At 41.9% G+C, this 18,182-nt stretch overlaps 1 protein-coding gene across 4 annotated transcripts in view; it reads right to left on the bottom strand.

The window, feature by feature from the left end:
• FAM107A (family with sequence similarity 107 member A) overlaps window positions 1-18,182 on the bottom strand; it is a 67,427-nt gene that overhangs the window by 26,274 nt on the left and 22,971 nt on the right. Inside the window, exon 2 of one of the 4 annotated variants that reach the window (XM_039326611.1) lies at window positions 11,127-11,190. In XM_039326611.1, the coding sequence (XP_039182545.1) occupies window positions 11,127-11,190 (64 nt within the window). Of the gene's footprint in view, window positions 1-5,944; window positions 6,206-11,126; window positions 11,191-18,182 lie in introns of those variants that run through there. The other 3 variants (XM_039326610.1, XM_039326614.1, XM_039326613.1) reach the window with 3 other exon arrangements.

The following is an 18,182-nucleotide window of genomic DNA, read 5'->3' as shown; positions in this document are numbered from 1 at the left end:
ATAGGAAAAGCAATACTGGGATACAATCCCCAAAATGACAGAATGATCTCAATTCGAATCCAAGGCAAACCATTCAATATCACAGTAGTCCAAATCTATGCCCCAACCACTGGTGCTGAAGAGGATGAAATTGACCGGTTCTATGAAGCCCTACAGCACCTTATAGAATTAACACCAAAAAATGATGTCCTTATCATCATGGGGGATTGGAATGCTAAGGTAGGAAGCCAAAAGATAACCGGAATAACAGGCAAGTTTGGCCTTGGAGTACAAAATGAAGCAGGGCACAGGCTAATAGAATTTTGTCAAGAGAATACGATGGTCATAACAAACACTCTTTTCCAACAACCCAAGAGACAGCTCTACACATGGACATCACCAGACGGTCAACATAGAAATCAGATTGACTATGTGCTCTGCAGCCAAAGATGGAGAAGCTCTATACAGTCAGTAAAACAAGACCAGGAGCTGACTGTGGCTCAGATCATGAGCTTCTCGTTGCAAAATTTAGGCTTAAATTGAAAAAAGTAGGGAAAAGCACTAGGCCACTCAGGTATGAACTAAATCATATTCCTGATGAATATACAGTAGAGGTGACAAATAGATTTAAGGAATTAGATCTGATAGACAGAGTGCCTGAAGAACTATGGATGGAAGTTCGCAACATTGTACAAGAGGTAGCAACTAAAACCATCCCAAAGAAAAAGAAATGCAAGAAAGCAAAATGGCTGTCTGAGGAAGCTTTGCAAATAGCTGAGGAAAGAAGGGAAGCGAAAGGCAAGGGAGAAAGAAAAAGATACACCCAATTGAATGCAGAATTCCAGAGAGTAGCTAGAAGAGATAAGAATGCCTTCTTAAATGAACAGTGCAAAGAAATAGAAGAAAACAACAGAATAGGGAGGACCAGAGATCTCTTCAAGAAAATTGGAGATATGAAGGGAACGTTTCATGCAAAGATGGGCATGATAAAGGACCAAAATGGCAGAGACCTAACAGAGGCAGAAGAGATTAAGAAGAGATGGCAAAACTACACAGAAGAACTATACAAGAATGAGCTTAACATCCCAGATAACCACAATGAGATGGTCACTGACCTCGAACCAGACATCCTAGAATGTGAAGTGAAATGGGCCTTAGAAAATCTGAGCAACAACAAAGCTAGTGGAGGTGACAGTATTCCAGCTGAGCTATTCAAAATCTTAAAAGACGATGCAGTAAAAGTGCTACACTCAATTTGCCAGCAAATTTGGAAAACTCAACAGTGGCCACAGGATTGGAAAAGGTCAGTTTACATTCCAATTCCAAAAAAAGGCAATGCCAAAGAATGTTCAAACTATCGCACCATTGCACTCATTTCACATGCTAGTAAAGTTATGCTTAAAATCCTACAAGCTAGACTCCAGCAGTATGTAGATCGAGAACTACCAGAAGTACAGGCAGGATTTCGAAGAGGCAGAGGAACTAGAGATCAAATTGCCAACATACGCTGGATCATGGAGAAAGCTAGGGAGTTCCAGAAAAACATCTACTTCTGCTTCATTGACTATGCTAAAGCCTTTGATTGTGTGGATCACAACAAATTGTGGCAAGTTCTTAAAGAGATGGGAGTACCAGACCATCTCATTTGTCTCTTGAGAAACTTATATGCAGGTCAAGAAGCAACAGTGAGAACTGGACACGGAACCACTGATTGGTTCAAAATTGGAAAAGGAGTCTGGCAAGGCTGTATACTGTCGCCCTGCCTATTTAATAATAATAATAATAATAATAATAATGATAAAGTTGGAAGGGACCTTGGAGGTCATCTAGTCCAACCCCCTGCTCAGGCAGGAAACCCTATACCATTTTGGACAAATGGCTATCCAGTTTCTTCTTAAAAACTTCCAGTGTTGGTGCATTCACCACTTCTGGAGGCAGGTTGTCCCATTGGTTAATTGTTCTAACTGTCAGGAAGTTTCTCCTTAGTTCTAGGTTGCTTCTCTCTTTGGTTAGTTTCCACCTGTTGCTTCTTGTCCTGCCTTCAGGCGCTTTGGAAAATAGCTTGACTCCCTCTTCTTTATGGCAGCCCCTGAGATATTGGAACACTGCTTATATGCAGAGCACATCATGAGAAAGGCAGGGCTAGATGAATCAAAAGTTGGAATTAAGATTGCCGGGAGAAATATCAACAACCTAAGATATGCAGATGATACCACTCTAATGGCAGAAAGTGAAGAGGAACTAAAGAGCCTCTTGATGCGGGTGAAGAAGGAGAGTGCAAAAGTTGGCTTGAAACTCAACATTAAGAAAACCAAAATCATGGCATCCGGCCCTCTCAATTCCTGGCAAATAGATGGGGAAGAAATGGAGGTAGTGACAGATTTTATTTTTCTGGGCTCAAGATCACCTCAGATGGGGACTGCAGCCAAGAAATTAAAAGACGCTTGCTCCTGGGGAGGAAAGCTATGGCAAATCTAGACAGCATACTAAAAAGCAGAGACATCACCCTGCCAACAAAAGTGCGTATAGTCCAGGCCATGGTTTTCCCAGTTGCAATGTATGGCTGTGAAAGTTGGACCATAAGAAAGGCTGAGCGCCAAAGAATTGAGGCCTTTGAACTATGGTGCTGGAGAAGACTCCTGCGAGTCCCTTGGACTGCAAGGCGTTCAAACCGGTCAGTCCTAGAAGAGATCAACCCCGACTGCTCTTTAGAAGGCCAGATCCTGAAGTTGAAACTCAAATACTTTGGCCACCTAATGAGAAGGAAGGACTCACTGGAGAAGGGCCTAATGCTGGGAAAGATTGAGGGCAATAGAAGAAGGGGACGACAGAGAATGAGATGGCTGGATGGAGTCACTGAAGCAGTAGGTGTGAACTTAAATGGACTCCAGAAGATGGTAGAGGACAGGAAGACCTGGAGGAACGTTGTCCATGGGGTCGCGATGGGTCGGACACGACTTCGCAACTAACAACAACAACAACAATAGTAGTAAAGTTGGAAGGGACCTTGGAGGTCATCTAGTCCAACCCCCTGCTCAGGCAGGAAACCCTACACCATTTCGGACAAATGACTGTCCAGTCTCTTCTTAAAAACTTCCAGTGTTGGAGCATTTACCGTTTCTGGAGGCAGGCTGTTCCACTGATTAATTGTTCTCACTGTCAGGAAGTTTCTCCTTAGTTCTAGGTTGCTTCTCTCCTTGATTAGTTTCCACCCGTTGCTTCTTGTCCTGCCTTCAGGTGCTTTGGAAAATAGCTTAATTCCCTCTTCTTTATGGCAGCCCCTGAGATATTGGAATACTGCTATCATGTCCCCCCTTGTCCTTCTCTTCGTTAAACTAGACATATCCAATTCTAGCAACCGTTCCTTATATGTTTTAGCCTCCAGTCCCCTAATCATCTTTGTTGCTCTTCTCTGTACTCTTTCTAGAGGCTCAACATCTATTTTACATCGTGGTGACCAAATCTGGATGCAGTATTCCAAGTGTGGCCTTACCAAGACATTGAAGAGTGGTATTAATACTTCACGTGATCTTGATTCTATCCCTCTGTTAATGCAGCCTAGCACTGTGTTGGCCTTTTTGGCAGCTGCAGCACACTGCTGGCTCATATTTAGGTGATTGTCTACTAGGACTCCAAGGTCCTTCTCACAGTTAGTACTATTGAGCATGGTGCCACCTATGCTGTACTTGTGCATTTGGTTTTTCTTGGGAGTTGAAGTCCACAAGTCATAAATGGGTCAAGTTTGAAGACCCCTGCTCTATCCACTCAAACAACCAACGTGAGTTGTGTAGGGAAATCTGGTTAGCCTTGACAAATAGTTAAAACTGTACATCTAACATCATGTCTGAATAGAATAATTGACCCTGCTTGCCCTATTACCTCTAGGACACAATTTAAGGACCTGGTATTGACCTTTCAAGACCTAACGGTTTAGGACCTGATTATCTGAGGGGCTGCCTTTTTCATTACAAACCTGTTTGGTAACCGAGATCAGCAAAGGAGACCATTTCTAAAGATGTTCCTGTAACCAGAAGCTCACTTATAGACCACACAGGAAACAAATTTGCTTCTCTGCGGCTCCCACTCTCCCAAGCTTTCAACCAACGCTTGCTTTTAATTTCAATTGTATTGATGGTATTGTGCTTTATATACTGTACCTTGGCTTAACTGTGGTAAGCTTCTTGAGTGGTTACGTAACCATAAAATTGCAGTATGTTTAATATTGCTTAAAAATGGAGCTAGTAGCCAAGAGAAACAACCCAGTTTGTTCTTTTCAAACTCCTACAGAAGAACAATAAAGAATAGGTGGGACAAACATTCTTTGCTTCCTGGATTTTGACATATCTTTTTTTTTTTTTTTTTTTGAAAACAGACTGGTTAAAAAACTTCATCTCTCGCTAACAACAATGGTATAAGCTGGATTCCTAGGAGATTTGCTGTGTCAGGTAGCTTATTTTTTGTGAAATGAGCTATGAAGATTTGAATTTAGTACAGAAGTCTCTCATGTTGTGACTTTCCCTTACTTTTCAGGCAAGACATCTTTCTGCAAACATCTGCACTACTCTTAATAGTATAAATGTTGCAACATTCTTGGCACCTTCAAGATGGGTTGGGACGCAATTTACAGTTGGTGAGAGTTCTCATTAGATCAGGATTAGGTTGACTCCAGGACCAGGCACAATTCTATCTCAACAATTGGTTGTCGAGCCAATCTTTGGCAAACCTGTTCCATAGGTTTCCATAAGCACCTGGGACATAGTGCCATTCCTTTATCTGTGGCAATTCCAACTCTGTGATTCTGCTTGCCAGGCAAGCACAGTATAACTTTAGATGCTGCTTTTTTGTTGGTATATCACAGCCACCCTCATGCATCCTCCAAGTATGAAACCCCTAGAAGATCTTTTTGTGGTTTGCAAATATATCATCAAATAATTAAGCAAACACAGTTTGCTTGTAGTTATAATGTAACAAGGCACCCGGAAGGCTGATTTCACCTTGGGTTATCAAACTTCTTCCCCAGATTACTTGAGTCAATTCACATTAAACTCTATTGCTTATGGAGCTCCCCAATGAATTTCTTTGCTACAAAGACACGAGTCTGATTGTGCATATGGTAGCCCACCTGGAAATCAATATAGGGGTGCAAGTTAATTTTCTATTTACTTAGTGGCAAGCATGCCCTGCCCCAAATGAAACTGAATTTTAAAAAGTGGTCAAAAGATTGCAGCCAAGTTAAGTATGGCGATTTGTGCATTTGTTCTTCTCCCTAGTAAACTATCAATTAAAACTATTAATTAAAATGCCTCGCTGAAGGATTAAGCACTCTACAGTAACAAACTGCCTTTTTAAAATTATTGGGGGAGGGGAAAGGAATTAACAAGGCTGATTTTTTTTTTCAGCTGTAAGAATCTAAAAATTCTTTCTGGGAATCCAATAACCAGTGCATACATATTATATTTTGCAAATAAAATCCTAACAAGATTAAGCAGTGATAAGTGCTGTGAAATCATGTTATCACCATACATCTTTAATCCTCTGCCTCATTATTTCATTATTAGGCCATCATTACCCCTAGACTTGTTATTAAAACAGACGTCCTCCCCCCCCAGTTACAGTTTACAATGTGAGACAAATGTCAAAATGTGGGTTAACTTCTTGGCTGCCTTTCCCAGTGAAAAATGCCGTGCAAAGCTCAGCACAACTCACTTTACAGTTTTCAGATTAGGAAGGAAGGAAGAAGGAAGGAAGGAGCATTAGGAAACAACTCAGCAGGCAAAGCTCAAGGGTTCACTGGAAGTGCAAAGAAAGAGCACACACCCATACGCACACGGACACACAGCAGGAGATCCCGCAGATCCACACATCTGCAAAGAAAAGGGGCGCACTAAGTGGGCAAGCTCCACCTCGCAAACCCAGCATTGGCTTCGCCTGCTGTTCAGACAACACCCCCAGGCTGCGTCCTTACCTGATTTGACTAGTACTGCTCGGTACAACCCAGTCGCCCCAGGTGGGATTCTCACCTGGTCGCCCCTCCTCTGGGTCATCGCGCCGGCAGGTGGGTCTGGGCGGCTGCCTAACTTTACTCCGGCCGCGCCAAGCCCTTCTCTCTGCCCTCCCTCCTATTTCGGCGGGTTTCTAAGCGGGCATGACTTTGGGGGCAGTCGGCGGAGAAGCCCTCTCGCTCCCGCACAGCTCTTTTCAGTGGCGGCGAGTCACGTGAAGGCGCGAGCGATTGTACTGTATACAGCCGCCGCCTCCCCTCCCCTCCCTTCCTTTCCCCTCCCCGCCAGCCCGGCTCCGCTCCCACAAAACCCTTTTTCCTCGGATCCTGTAACGTGGCTTGAGTTGCTGTGCAAAAAAAAAAAAAAAAAAAAAAGCCGCAAGCTCACACTTTGGGGAAGGGGGCCTTTCAGGCGCTTTTGTGTCAGTTTTGCTCGCTCCTGCTGGGAACTTGCTGACAAAAAGGCGTTTACGTGCAACTTCGGCATTAAGAACGAAGCTTTGTGTGTTTCTTTCTGGGAGATCTCCATCACCCCCCCCCCTTCCCCTCCAATGTTAGCAATTAGGCAGCACATGGACGAGAAAGAGACTTATAGAAAGCAGCCTCCAACGAGCTGCGGAGTTGGCGAAATGGGAGCATTTGCTGCACAACTCCTACGCTGCGAGCAGCAGGCGCCGAATCAAAACCGGCGCCACCGCCATCCTCAGCACTCAGGTTGCAGCGCCGTTTAGAATTGCTTGCAAACACAGGCTTGGAAAAACTCTTCCTCTGAGTCCCGTTCCTCTGTGATTTTCTTACTCGTTATCCCAAAAGTGCTTTTTCAGGAGGCAACTGGACCTTCTTGTTTTTCTTTGAAGGCGTTTCGCTTCTCAGCCAAGAAGCTTCTTCGGCTCTGACTGGATAGTGGGGAATGGAAGGATTTATATTCCTTGCAGACAGCTGGTCATTTGCATTCTTTTAGAGAATCATTGAGGCCATTTGGAGGGGTTTTTGTATCCCCTGGGTCATCTGAATAGTGGAAATGTGTGTGGACTACTCAGGTGACCTTGAGGACACAGAAAACCTCCAAATGGCCTCAAGGATTCTCTAAAAGAATGCAAATGACCAGCAGTCTGCAAGGAGCATAAATCCTTCCATTCCCCACCATCCGATCAGAGCTGAAGAACTTCTTGGATGAGGAGCAAAACATCTTCGAAGAAAAACAAAGAGGTCCAGTTGCCTTTTGAAAAAAGCTGCTTTGGGACAACCATTATCTGGATGACTGAGAATCTCCATAGACATTTTTACTCGTTACTTATTGAATAAGCTGCAGTTGGCTGGGTTGGCATACTGCAGGCAGGATTCAGTCAAAATGCTGAGCCAAATATGTGGATGTAATTGCAGAGATATTGTTCCTTGACTGCTGCTCCCACTTACTCCTGGAGTTGACAGAGCCCTGCTGCCCCAGGCTCACTCATATGACTCATAGACTTAATGAAGGGTGTAAGTCTCCACCAACAATCACAAGCTATGAGTAGGAAACAATGAAACTTAGATTGAATGGAACTAAGTTTGAGTTTAAGAAGAGGATAAAATTCTGGTGCATTTGTATCATTTGTGAAATGATGCTATTTGGCTTGGAGCACTGGGGAACTACTGAGGATTGGAAAAGAGCTGATGTGGTTCCCATCTTCAAAAAAGGGGGAAAAAACAACAGGAAGACCCAGGGAACTACAGACCAATCAGCCTAACATCAATGCCTGGGAAGATACTGGAAAAAATAATCAAAAGACAGACCTATGAACATCTAGAAACAAATAAAGTTATAACTAGAAGCCAGCACAGGTTTGTTAAAAACAGATCATACCAAACCAATCTTATTTCATTTTTTGACAAAGTGACTAAATTAGTAGACCAGTGAAATGCTCTGGACATAGTATACTTGGACTTCAGTAAGGCATTCGCCAAAGTAAAGCCACAACCTACTTCTTGGTAAGCAAGAAAAACATGGGAGAGATGGCATCACCACCAGATGGATTTGTAATTGACTGACAAGCCATACTCAACAGTAGTCCTTAATGCTACAACATCTATATCAGACATGTCAAACTCACGATGTCACTTGACGTTGTGCAACATATCGGGCTGGCTTTGCTATTGCCGGCAATGGGGTGGGCACGGCTTCCGGATGACATGTCTGGCCCGCGGGCCAGCAGTTTGACACTCCTGTTCTATATGGAGGGAAGTAAGCAGTGGGGTACCACAAAGTTCTGTCTTAGACCCAGTACTCTTCAATATCTTCATAAATGACTTAGATGAGGGAATAGAAGGGGAAATTATCAAATTTGCAGGTGATACCAAGCAGGCAGGAATAGCCAACATCCTAGATCAGAAGTCTTCAAACTTGGCCCTTTTATGACTTGTAGAAGACTTCAATGCCCAGAATTCCTCAGCCAGGCATGCTGGCTGAGGAATTCTGGGAGTTGAAGTCCACAAGTCATAAAACGGCCAAGTTTGAAGACCCCTGCCCTAGATGATAGGCTCAAGATCCAGATGGATCTTGACAGACTTGAACATTGGGCCCTAGCTAATAAAATGAAATTCAAAGTAGCGAAAAGTAAAGTCTTACACTTAGGCAAGAATAACCAAAAGTACACGTACAGATTAGGTGAAACCTGGTTTAATAGCAATAACTGTGAGAGGGATCTTGGGAGTCCTGGTGGACAATCAGTTAAAAATGAGCCAGCAGAGTACAGCAGCAGCCAAAAAAGCCAATGCAATCCTAAACTGCATTAACAGAAGGATTGAATCAAGATCATGTGAGGTATTAATACCACTCTTAGTAAGACCATACCTAGAATACTGCATCCAATTTAGGTTACCACACTATATAAAAAAATTGGTGAGTCTCTAGAAAGAGTGCAGAGAAGAGCAACAAAGATGATTAGAGGCCTGGAGGCTACATATGAAGAATGGTTGCAAGAACTGGGCATATCTAGTGAAGAGAGGAGATATGCCCAGTTCTTGCAACCATTCTTCATATGTAGCCTCCAGGCCTCTGCACTCTTTCTAGAGACTCACCAATTTTTTTATATAGTGTGGTAACCTAAATTGGATGCAGTATTCTAGGTATGGTCTGCACAGGGTGACATGATAACAATGTTCCAATATTTGAGGGGCTATCCCAGATAGGAGAGGGACAACCTATTTTCCAAAGCACCCGAAGGCCAGACAAAGAACAATGGATGGAAATTAATCAAGGAGAGATTCAACCTAGAAATAAGGAGAAATTTTCTGGCAATGAGAACAATCAACCAATGGAACAGCTTGCCTTCAGAAGTTGTGGGTGCTTCATCACTGGAGGTTTTTAAGAACAGCCACTTGACAGAAATGGTGTAGGGTACAGGTTGGCCACGTGCGGCTCCGGAGCTGCATGAGCCTTCTCCTGCGTCCTCTGCCATTTGGAGAGAGAGAGAGAGAGAGAGAGAGAGAGAGAGAGAGGGAGGGAGGGAGGGAGGGAGAGACTTGTGCTCCCCCCCTCTCTCTCACTGAGTGGGGGAAGAGGACTGGCAGACCAAGGGCAGGAGAGAGCCAGCCCAATAAGAATGTGTGTCAGCTTGTCGGAGAAAAGTGTGAAGCCAGCTTGCCAGGAGAGCAGAAGATTGGAGAGAGGGAGAGACAGAAGGGGGGGGGAGAGAGGGAGGAAGACAAAGAGAGGGAGAGGGAGGGAGAGAGAGAGAGCTCATGCAGAGCAACCTCTATTTCTTTTTAATTAAACTCTTCAATCAAGCTCCCTCCCCCCTCATGCGCACGCGTGCACGCACAAGTTTTGCGGCTCCCAGTGTTTTCTTTTCTCTGGGAAACCAGTCCAAGTGGCACTTTGAGTGTTTAAGGTTGCCAACCCCTGGTATAGGGTCTCCTGCTGGAGCAGGGGGTTGGACTAGATGACCTACAATGTCCCTTCCAACTCTGTTATATTGTATTCTGTATTCTATTCTGTATCCTGGGCTAATTTGTGTGTGCAATTGTGTCATTTGCACAAATCATATATCATGAGCAATGTACATTCTGATCTAATAGACAATTAGGAATAATGGGTTCTTATTTTCCCAATTAGTCCATTGAATGGACAAGATGGGGCAATCCATAAATAAACAAGCCAATCAATATTTCATTGTAGGAGAAGAAACACTTCTTTGGAAACTGTGATTTCCAAGGGTTATTAATATCAATGTCAGCCCTTTTAATGGGGACTGGAAATGAACTGGGAGTCAATGCAATTTAGTCCTTGACTTACAACCACAACTGGGAGCAAAATTTCTGTTGTTAAGCAAGGTGGTTGTTAAGTGAGTTGCATCATACTTTGAATCAAAGTATGTAGGATCAAAAGCAGAGCTGATCTTATCATATGCCACTAATGCTTAGCAAAATATATAACTTTAAGAGGCAATCAAAAAGCCAAAAGGGAAACAAAAAGACCAAAATACCTCTTCAGCAGCAATCAACACCCAGGTGAATATAGATTAACACCCGAAGAACAATCAAAAAGTAAACAATACTCCAGTCAAGGAACCATCAACACAGCCATGCAAACTAACAGTAAACAACACCTTAATGAACGAACCACCAAGAACAGGGGTCTTCAAACCTGGCCCTTTTATGACTTGTGGACTTCAACTCCCAGAATTCCTGTCAGGCAAGCTGGCTGAGGAATTCTGGGAGTTGAAGTCCACAAGTCATAAAAGAGCCAAGTTTGAAGACCACTGACCAAGACCATTCCCACCAGCACTGACATGGCAAGCCACTAGTATCTAAAATGAGAAGAAACGCCTCTCTCTTCTAACACTGATGATGTTACCTAGTTGGGTAATGAAACATTTGCAAGAAAACAACAGAGCTCAGAGAGCACCAAGGACCCCACAAAATATCAAAACTAATAGATGGAATGAATGGAATCTTCAATGAAAGGTTGTGCAACTACTTAAGATTGATTGACATTCAGAGGAAAAGAGAATAGAATATGATTCTTCCTTGGGAGAGATCTGGGGGAAATATTTATTTGTATCTCATATTTCTCTGCTGCCAGAACCCAACATTATGCAAGAATTTCAGCCTGAATATTGTTATAGTCTTCCTCATTAGGATTTGTATTACCTCAGAGACTCACCTTTGTGACTGGTAAGATGTTTTCTATTTTTCTGGTGACCATTGGACTGAGGAGAGTATTCTTTCTAGGGAAAAGAGTGGGAGAGAGAAAAGGCCATGAATTCAATTTATCACGTATTTCAATTCCTAATGATTTTCTAAAGCAGTGGTCTTCAAACTTGGCAACTTTAAGACTTATGGACTTCAACTCCCAGAATTCCTCAGCCAGTCCTGGCTCACTGAGGAATTCTGGGAGTTGAAGTCCGTAAGTCTTAAAGTTGCCAAGTTTAAAGACCCATGTTCTAAAGCTTACAAGTTATTTTACAACTTGAATACCATTTTTCTCTTGTGATGGTATGAGCTTCAGCCTTATGTTGTACAACCAGTGCAACTGCTGAAAGGAAGGTATTATTCTGATAAGGCATCTCTCATTCCCCAGCAATTGCATTTCTGGCCACTTCTAGTTTCTAGATGGTCTTCAAAGATGACTGCAAGTCTATCCTTGAGATGATAAAGGGACATGTGTTACTGTTACTGTTGTCAGGTCTTGCTGTTCCTAGGGCTACAGCTAGTGCACCAGCTTGCCTGTTGCTTCCACCTCTTGAGGAATTAGGGCCATAAATCTGAGAGGAACCCCTCCCCATTTACAGACCTCCTTCTGGGGTAGGATGATCCCATCCAGAATCAGGAGGAGCCAAGATCAAGCCAAAATAATTATGTAAGAATTGTACCCAATCTTAGTTTCATAGCCTCCAGACATCAATAAAGACCCCCAGTACATCTCCAGCTGAGCTCACAGTGACAATGTATAATTGGGTATCATCAGCATATTGATAATACCTCACCCCAATCAATGAATAATATCACCTAACAGTTTCGTGTACTGCTGAAGCTAAATTGCATGAAGATGACAGTGAATTCTTAGACCAACAATGAGAGCAACAATTTTTAAAGCAATGAGCATTCCGAAGTCTGAGCATTAAATCACACAAGGGGAGGGGGGAAAGAGCTGAGTCCTATAGAATTCACAATAAAGAAACCAGAAGTTTGCTGTTTTTCGCCGTTAACTATTGATTGGAAATGCTCAGTCAAGAAAGAGTGGAACTATCATAAAATAGTGTCTCCCAATCTCAACCTTTGCAGGAGATTCAGAAGATACATTCACTCACTCACTTTCTCTCACTCTTTCACTCATTCACTCACTCACTCACTCACTCAATTTTGGAGATCTTATAGGCAATTCCAATTATAAATACAAGTACCGCTCTGTAACACGGATTAATACAACAGAAAATACAATAGCTACAATTGGAGAATATGTGGCCATGAAAACAGGCACCGTATAGCAAAAATCTAGCCAAATTCAAAATGGAAGAATGGAGGCATATTTGAGTCAAATGGTGAAAGGAGTTACACCATTGCCACTTTTGAGGAGGATGGCAGTACCATTTCACTCAGTGATGGTTTTACCATTGCCTTAATTGTTGGTGGTATCAAATATTGCTGAGAGGTTTAATAGGACTGGACTTAATAGGATGTGTCCCATCTAGGGGCCACGAAAGTCATCCATTAGTGACCAGTGCTGTTTCAGTCTCTTTTCCAGATCTGAAAGGAATCCAGATAATCTACTTTTATGTAGGAATCTGTGCTTCACTGTCATCTTCCGAATTCTGCCCCTACAACCTGCTCAAAGAAGAGATTGTAGGTCAGCAGAAAACTGTCTAATGTGGTTGGGCCAAGGCAGGGCTTCTTCAGCAGAAAGTGCATCAAGCAAATGGTTGGTACCACATCTTCTCCAAAAGAAGTATTAACCACATCTTGAGTCCAATCACACAGTCACATAATGGCTGCACAAAGAAGTCAAGTGGAGTGTGGATTCAGCTCAAAGGTTTGGCTATTGCTATTGAGAATTGTTCTGGAGACTCCACGGATGACTTTTTATGTTGTTGTCTTAGTCATCTTATTAGCCCTGTCCAAATAATGGCTAGTGTGAAACAAATGTGATTTGATCTGCCAAATATCTGGAAAACAGGTCAGCAGTCTAAAGTAAAGAGTCATACTAAACAGGCTTAATGCCACATTGAAAAAGAAGATGACTGCAAATAGTCTGTCCCTGTATAACTAAAGCCTTTTTTACATCTAATTCAATCAAGTATCTGGGGCTATTCTTGCCAATATAGGTATCATGAGGAGTGAATGAGTTGGCCTGTATATATCACATAATTCCATTGTAAACGTGTTAGAGGAAATGAGATACTCTAGGGCTCTTTAGTCTTGGGCATCAATTAATGGGATGATTTTCGCATCAAGATCCAGTTTTCCAAAAGTTATTTAGTTTAGGCTTTAGCTTGGCATCTGAATTAAGAAACAGTCCCAACCTGTCCTCTTACAGATTTCTGCACAAAAAGGCTTTGTTTTTCTGCATGGTTTCCTGAAGGTTATTGCATGTCAGTACAGATGGTTGCTAGGTGATGGTTATCTGGAGCTGTTCCTTTGGACATTGTGTCTTATGGTTAAAAAGAAGACTTTTCCTCCCACAACTGTACTTACAAAAGTGAAATTCCTGCACTTGACACCCTGCGATGATGACATTTACAGACATCTCATCTCCCAAATAGTATTATCAATTTTTGCAGCATTTTAACTCCCTGTGGACTTATCAGGCATCATGTGTTCCAAGAAAGTTTCATTTTAAATCAGAAGAATCCTGGAAATCAATGTCATATGGGTTAGGATTATCGTGTAATATGATAATTAAAAAAAAAATGCTGACCCTAATATCTTGGGAAGTTCTGGACAAGGCCCAGTTCATTTCTCTGAGAAGAGGGCTGTTTTTTTTTTCCCTCTCCATTTATTTTGCTCAGTCTTTCCCAACTTGGCATTCCCCAGATGACCTGGCACCCATAATTCTTTAGTTCCCAGCCAACATTCATGGAGAGGCTCAGCATATGTGTGGTGGGGAGGTGAAGATGGGAGGACATGTGGTTAGTGGGTGAGTGCAGAAGAAGCTTTTTTCAGCTATTAACCTGTTTGATGCAATTTTATTCTAGTCAAGTACCAAAGTGAATCCTAAAATTAAGGCCATAAAAGGGTCAAACATTAAGTAACACATGAATATTGATTTATCCAGATCTCCAAATCTTATCTTTATAACATGTAATAGCTTATTAGTTGGATAACGTTTGATAAAGGTTAGAGTAGCTAAATGGCAGGCAGTTAAATTCTCTTGTTTCTTTGTTTTCCTATCTTCTGTTACTCAGTTTGATGAAAGAGAATTTGATTAAGAAAATGTCCACAGGAGAATTTTTGAGAAATTCTCCTGAGGTGGAATCATTCTACTGTTCTTGTACTTATTTACTTACAATACTGCCAAGAGGTATGGGTGAGAATGCTCACTTCTTACTTCCACAATTCGCAGTTTCCTTGGCTTCTGATGGGCTTCTGTTGAATTTCATGGAAAAACATCATGGTGCAATACAGTCTATGAATTTCATCCTATTGGTAATGGTGTTTCTACCATATAACCGTTAAGAAGAAATGCTGCTTTTAAAAAACTTGTAGAAAATCTCCTTCCAGCAGGAAAAATGTGTAGACATTATTATATGTTTGTGCTAAAAGCGCAGACATTCTGAGCCTATTTTAGCTTATAAGTGGACAGTTGCTGAACATGAAAAACAGACATCAAGTGATATGACAAAGCACAAGGGCCTAGCCCAGCCTTGGAATATAATGGCTCAAAGGGACTTTATATAATATTTTTAGACATGTGGTATCTTTACTAAACATCTCAGCCAAAAGATACTGAACAAAAGTATATTCTAGTCTATACTGAAGATAACACATAAAGCACATTTATCATTTCAGGTCTTATATGGAAGGAAATTAAATGAATCTTTGCACCCAAGAAATTTATTTTTAAAACATAGGAATGTTGTGAAACATTCCTGAAAAAGTTTAATTGAGGCTTCTTTTTGTACCATAAATGTTTGAGGCCCCTATGTTGAAGACTTGAAAATCACTTAAATATGAGCCAGCAGTGTGTTGCAGCTGCCAAAAAAGCCAACACAGTGCTGGGCTGCGTTAACAGAGGGATAGAATCAAGATCACGTGAAGTGTTAATACCACTTTACAATGCCTTGGTAAGGCCACACGTGGAATACTGCATCCAGTTTTGGTCACCACGATGTAAAAAAGATGTTGAGAGTCTAGAAAGAGTACAGAGAAGAGCAACAAAGATGATTAGAGGCTAAAGCATATAAGGAACGGCTGCTGGAATTGGGTATGTCTAGTTTAATGAAGAGAAGGACGAGGGGGGACATGATAGCAGTCTTCCAATATCTCAGGGGCTGCCACAAAGAAGAGGGAGTCAAGCTATTCTCCAAAGCGCCTGAGGGCAGGACGAGAAGCACCGGGTGGAAACTAATCAAAGAAAGAAGCAACCTAGAACTAAGGAGAAACTTCCTGACAGTTAGAACAATTAGCCAGTGGAACAACCTGCCTCCAGAAGCGGTGAATACTCCAACACTGGAAGTTTTTAAGAAGAGACTGGACAGCCATTTGTCAGAAATGGTATAGGGTTTCCTGCCTGCACAGGGGTTGGACTAGATGGCCTCCAAGGTCCCTTCCAATTTTTTAAATTATTATTATTATTATTATTATTATTATTATTATTATTATTATTATTATTATTATTATATCTAAATTTCTGACACAGAGAGGGGGACAGAGAAAAACAAAAGTCTCTTGAACAGAGACAATTTTATTGTTCTAAAAACCTTTTGTTATTTTTTTTAAAGATATGATTACCCTTTTGTTAAGAAACACTTTCTGTTTTTTTTTTTTAATTTGATAAACTACTTTGGGGCTGTTGGTTCTTTTTTTTAAAAAAAAAAAAAAAAGCCAAAAGGTGGCTTTTTAAAAATCACTCCGATCTAAATTGCAAGGGCCAAACTATGATAAAATTAATAAAATATAAGCGGGAAGAAATACAAGCTGTGTGGGAGGCCAGCCAACTATTTTATTATTCCCTTCTATCATTACTCTCTGGCAATCTTGTTTTTCTCAGAAAACTGACATTTCAGATTTCCTTTGCAGAGGGATACAGCGTGACATAAGGTGGCATGACACCACTGAGCCATTTTGCTGAAAATAACCCACCAAATGACATTTGATTATGTGTCTCTTGGGAACAAGTTAATTAACTAACTTCAAATCAGGATATTACATAGAATGTAATACAATAAACTCCTAGGATCAGTCCATGTGTGGTTGTCATGTATATTTCCTATTGAAAAAACAAAAAGGAAATGAAAAGTATATAGTATTTGGTGCAAGTAACACACATCCCTGCTTTGCTCTGAACAATAAACTCACTTAATCAATACAAAATAACACAGATCATGCAGACATTTTTACTGACATTTGTTCAACATCAGAGTTCCCAGTTTCTTTCCAGCCTCACTTCAAGATGCTGGTCATTTTTTTAAAAGATGCAATGCTAGTTATGTCCTTAGAATAAATTTTGGGATTGCACCCAAGATGCCTATTGCTAGAGGTGTTATCTTTGCTCTCTTTGCTATTGTCCTTCTATTTGCAAATCTTTGTATTATGTGATTTTCTCCAGTTCTTTCTGTTTTGCTCTGCTGAATCCAGGTACTACAACATCCAATATCCAGACCTTTTAATCTTTCATATCAACAATTCTTAAGTCTAGGGCAGGGGTAGACAACCTTGGCTCTTTTATGACTCGTGGACTTCAACTCCCAGAATTCTTGAGCCAGCCATGCTGAGGGGAAAGAGAGAGGTTTCCAAGCTGAGCCATGCTGGCTCAGGAATTCTGGGAGTTGAAGTCCACGAGTCATAAAAGAGCCAAGGTTGCCTACCCCTGGTCTAGGGAGTAATGTGTCAGGTGCTTGTTTGCCTGAATTCTAAGGTTCCAGAGCACTTAGCTTCTTCATTTTCTATTATTTTGTCTATTTTGGGGTCCCATCAATTCTTGCTTGTAGGCAAATAGCATTTCTTGCAGATGTTGCACTGCACCATTGTTGCTTGTTTGCCTGAATTCTAAGGCTCCAGAGCACTTAGCTTCTTCATTTTCCAGCCCGCCGTTCATGTGAGTCAAGCTGTGAGTGTGGGCTGGCTCGCCGCTTGTGTGAGTCGAACTGCGTGTGCACATGTGTGTGCCAGCCCACGACCCGGTTGCGAATAGGCCGAGGTTTCTTTGCAAAAGCAGCATTTACTGTCTGTTGTTTTCTCAATTCAGGCTGTATATGCATTTGTTCTTAAGGGCTGGTCTTGGGCAGCCAGAATTAGCCCCTCTGTCTCTTCAACTTTACTGCTCTTAGCCATTGCCTGGTCTTGTTCTTATCTAGTTTTTTTTCTGAACTGGCCATGCCTCTTTTCTGTTCTTCATTTGGTCTTTCTCATAGGCCAGTTTGATCTCTCCAGTACTCAGTAAGCCTTCATGCTGTACTACTTTCAATGCATCTTCTTCACCATCCTTCAGATATTATTCTAATGCCCCTTTTCCTCCCTTCCACTGACTGGTGCTCTTGCGACAATCCACACTCACCTTGATCGATCAAATCTTTATTATGATCATATTATGATCATAGACCATTATCCTCCCCAAATAATTCTGATGACTAATTCTGTCAGAAATCTCAACCCTTCTCAGAGTTCCCAAGGAAAGAGAATGGCATTGAGATGCCCTTTGACATTTGATCAAGGCTCCTGCTATTCATGGAACAAGGAAGCTCCATTATTCTGATCCAGCTCACTGGTCCACTGAGCTCTTGATGACTGGCAGCAGCTTAGAGGAGACAGGAAATCTTTCCAGCTCTGCTTGGCGATTGCTCTCTTGGCAGCTCCTAAGGCACCCTTTCTGCCCTTTCAGTCCACCCTCAGCTTGCCCCAAAGTCTAGCAAGAGTCAGGAAATTTCAGCCTATCTCTCTTGGGGTCCACAAATGGGGTGCACGTGTGAGGCATAGATGGGGTGGCATGTTTGAACCACAAATCTGAGCCACAGGTTCACTGACTTAAAATTCTATTCATTCTTTGGCTAATATGCTATGGCTT

The sequence above is a fragment of the Crotalus tigris genome, unplaced genomic scaffold (assembly GCF_016545835.1).
Source record: "Crotalus tigris isolate CLP2741 ecotype Arizona unplaced genomic scaffold, ASM1654583v1 scf7180000024342.5246164, whole genome shotgun sequence".
In the NCBI taxonomy this organism is placed as follows: Eukaryota; Metazoa; Chordata; class Lepidosauria; order Squamata; family Viperidae; genus Crotalus; species Crotalus tigris.
The sequence above is the reverse complement of the archived record's forward strand: the minus strand, read 5'-3'. Positions and strand labels throughout refer to the sequence as shown.